The sequence below is a fragment of the Limulus polyphemus genome, unplaced genomic scaffold (assembly GCF_000517525.1).
Source record: "Limulus polyphemus unplaced genomic scaffold, Limulus_polyphemus-2.1.2 Scaffold327, whole genome shotgun sequence".
Lineage (NCBI taxonomy): Eukaryota > Metazoa > Arthropoda > Merostomata > Xiphosura > Limulidae > Limulus > Limulus polyphemus.
Genome location: NW_013665937.1, coordinates 547,873 through 550,679, shown reverse-complemented (window position 1 = coordinate 550,679; position 2,807 = coordinate 547,873). Strand labels below are relative to the sequence as shown.

Genomic DNA, 2,807 nt, shown 5'->3' with positions numbered 1-2,807 from the left:
GTAGTGTGTTGTGAAACTGACGTCTCTGATCTATCTACACCAAGAGTGTGTGTGTGTGAAACTGACGTCTTAGATCCATCTACGCCAGGAGTGTGTTGTGAAACTGACGTCTTAGATATATTTTTTGGGGGTACTACACGAGGAGTGTTTTGTGAAATTAATGACATAGATCTTTTCCTGATTGTTACATTGGGAGTGTGTTGTGAAACTGATAGTGTTAGATATTTCTTTGGTTACCACATTAGGAGTGTGTATTGAAATTGACGTAGTTAGATTTTTCCTTTCGTACTTAATCGGGAGGGTATTGTGAAACTGACAGCGTTATATTTTTCTCTGGATATTATACTGGGACTTTGTTGTGAAATGGATGTCCTTAGAACTTGCCCTGGTAACACACTAAGAGTCTGTGTGCTGAAATTAACATGTTTCTGTGGGCAATAGGATTTACAATCCCTTAACTAAAAGTTTTGAAACTAACCCTATTACTCTCGTCAACTTCCCACAGTTGTTTACTCTAAGCACGACGTAAGATTTTTCTCTGAGTGCTTTACTGGGACTTTGTTGTGAAATGGGCGCCATTAGGGCTTCCCCTGGTTACGCACCATGAGTGTGTGCTGAAAACTGACTTCGTTAGGTTTTCTCCTGGATAGAACACCGGGAGGGTGTGCTGAAACTGACGCCTTAGATATACACGTGGTGTTACTCGTTGAAGTATTCACTTGTCGACATGCTTTCAAGACGCTTCCTTCATCACAAACGTGGAAGCTCTTCCTTTTCCGCAGCACTCTCAAATTGCTGACTTATGCACACATAAATTTGTTCCCTAGTATTGTTTATGTACTATGTAATTTTGTTTTCTTATACTTTGAAAGTAAGTTTATGTCTAAGATTTCAGAATTTATGTAAATTACATTATGAAAAACAGAAAAACGAACTGCTAGATGATAAGCTAGGCAAGGATAACTTGACAAACTCTTATACAACAACACAAGCACTGCGACAGCCAATAATTAGAAAATAAAAACATGAGTAATACATTAATTCAGCATCATGCAAATAGTGTTTTTTACTTCTACTTATGCCCTCAGATAAACATAATTCCATTTCTTTAAAAGGCGCGTCCACTGCAATGATTTAACTTTATAATAAATACATGTGACATTTATCTAAGACCACCTTGTATGAAATAATCCGACTTTGTTTTTAACAAATGGTTACTTATAAAATAAAAGTTAAGGTCAAACTCTTCCCATAAGATATCTGTGTTGTAGTTCTATAATTGCCGGACTTTATGCAGCACGTGCAGCTGCTTCTATCAGACATCAACACTACAATCATACATTTTCCTGATGCAACATCTTACTTTCATCCTTGGAAGTAATTTGGTAAAAACTAATTAATTTATTTGTGTTTCATAATTGAAAATTCTTGCATTAATGATGGTTGTCCTGTTTCTCTTGCAGAAAATGAAGGCAGAGCTGTGAAAGTGAGCTTGGAGCTTTCCGGAGGAATGCTGTTCCTACCCTTTCCATTTTATTGTCGGGTTTTCGAACCTCTGGAGATGAGATGAGATGAGATTTTCGTCTTCGTTATGGAACCCTAATGCTAGAAAGCAGCTAGTCCTGTGCGTCTTCACCATGAAAGTGTACACAGTGCATAAATCCCGTGTGGTGGCGCTAATTTTGGCGCTTGTTTTAGGATGTTTGATAGTGTGTATGTTATCACTCCAGAATGAACAGACAGGATATCTCCGCACTGTCACTTATTTCAGACATCAAACCTCGGGGAATCATAAAGGGACTGCGCGAAGGTTACGGGACTTTCTCGGGTTGTTCTTACGCTACGAAAGTTCCTACGTAGACGATGGGTCGTACAGAATATCTCGACTGAACAAAAACACAAATTATTTTCGTAAAACTCAAAGAGATACACAGAGTCTTGATGACGACAACGAAGAAGAGTTCGAGGAGTATGGTGAAGAAGACATCATTGATGAAGAAGATGATACAAACGATGAGTATGAAGAAGATTATTATGATGAAGATGGAAATCCCCCAAACCCAGTATTTAAACAGGGAGATTTCGACTACTCAAACATCACGTTTTTTCATAGTTTATCCTATTCCTCTAATCATAATGTTTTAGGCAATTTCAGCGACGTCATTTCGGTGACAAATATAACGGATTTACCAAAGCATTTTTCACTAACTCCAGGCGTTGTGAAAGTATCCCCAAACGTCAACCGAAAACTGACCCCTGTTGCTCTTTTAACTACTACAAGCTCAGTACATAACACCGTAAGAGTTTCAGAAATGCCCAAGTTTTGCGTCCCCTTTCAGGTCTCCCTCAAAGTAGACAAAATAAAAAATACAACTCTAAAAAACAACGATGGGATTCCACTTGTAGATAGCGCCATCTATTGGTCGCAAGAAGTTGAAAATATCGAACCCAAAGGTAAGATTCAGTTTAACACGAAAAATTTAGGCGATTTTACTTACAGTGACATCTGTATTTATTAAAGTCTTTAATTATAGATAACGCCAAATAAATAAAAAATACGTGAGCAGTTTTGTCTTTATTCAAATACCATTAACGAAAAGGCTAGAAAAAGCAGATGTAGATATTATATGTTTGTTTGTTTCTTTAGAGTTTTCTTTGGTTGGAACTGCGATTTTGTTTTTCAATCATTACTTTACTCCCCCACAAATCGTAGCCTTAGAAATATATGAAATGTTTAATGTTTGCCTCCTGCACTTGGAATGGTCGGGAGAGTCAGATTTGTCTCAACCACTACGTGGGTACGATAG

General features: G+C 37.6%; 1 protein-coding gene across 1 annotated transcript in view; it reads left to right on the top strand.

Annotated features, from left to right (window-relative positions):
* Window positions 1-2,807, top strand: part of LOC106457415 (four-jointed box protein 1-like) — a 25,171-nt gene that overhangs the window by 14,528 nt on the left and 7,836 nt on the right. Inside the window, exon 2 of the mRNA XM_013916829.2 lies at window positions 1,464-2,454. Coding sequence (XP_013772283.2) covers window positions 1,572-2,454 — 883 coding nt within the window. The 5' untranslated portion in view covers window positions 1,464-1,571. The remainder of the gene's footprint in view (window positions 1-1,463; window positions 2,455-2,807) is intronic.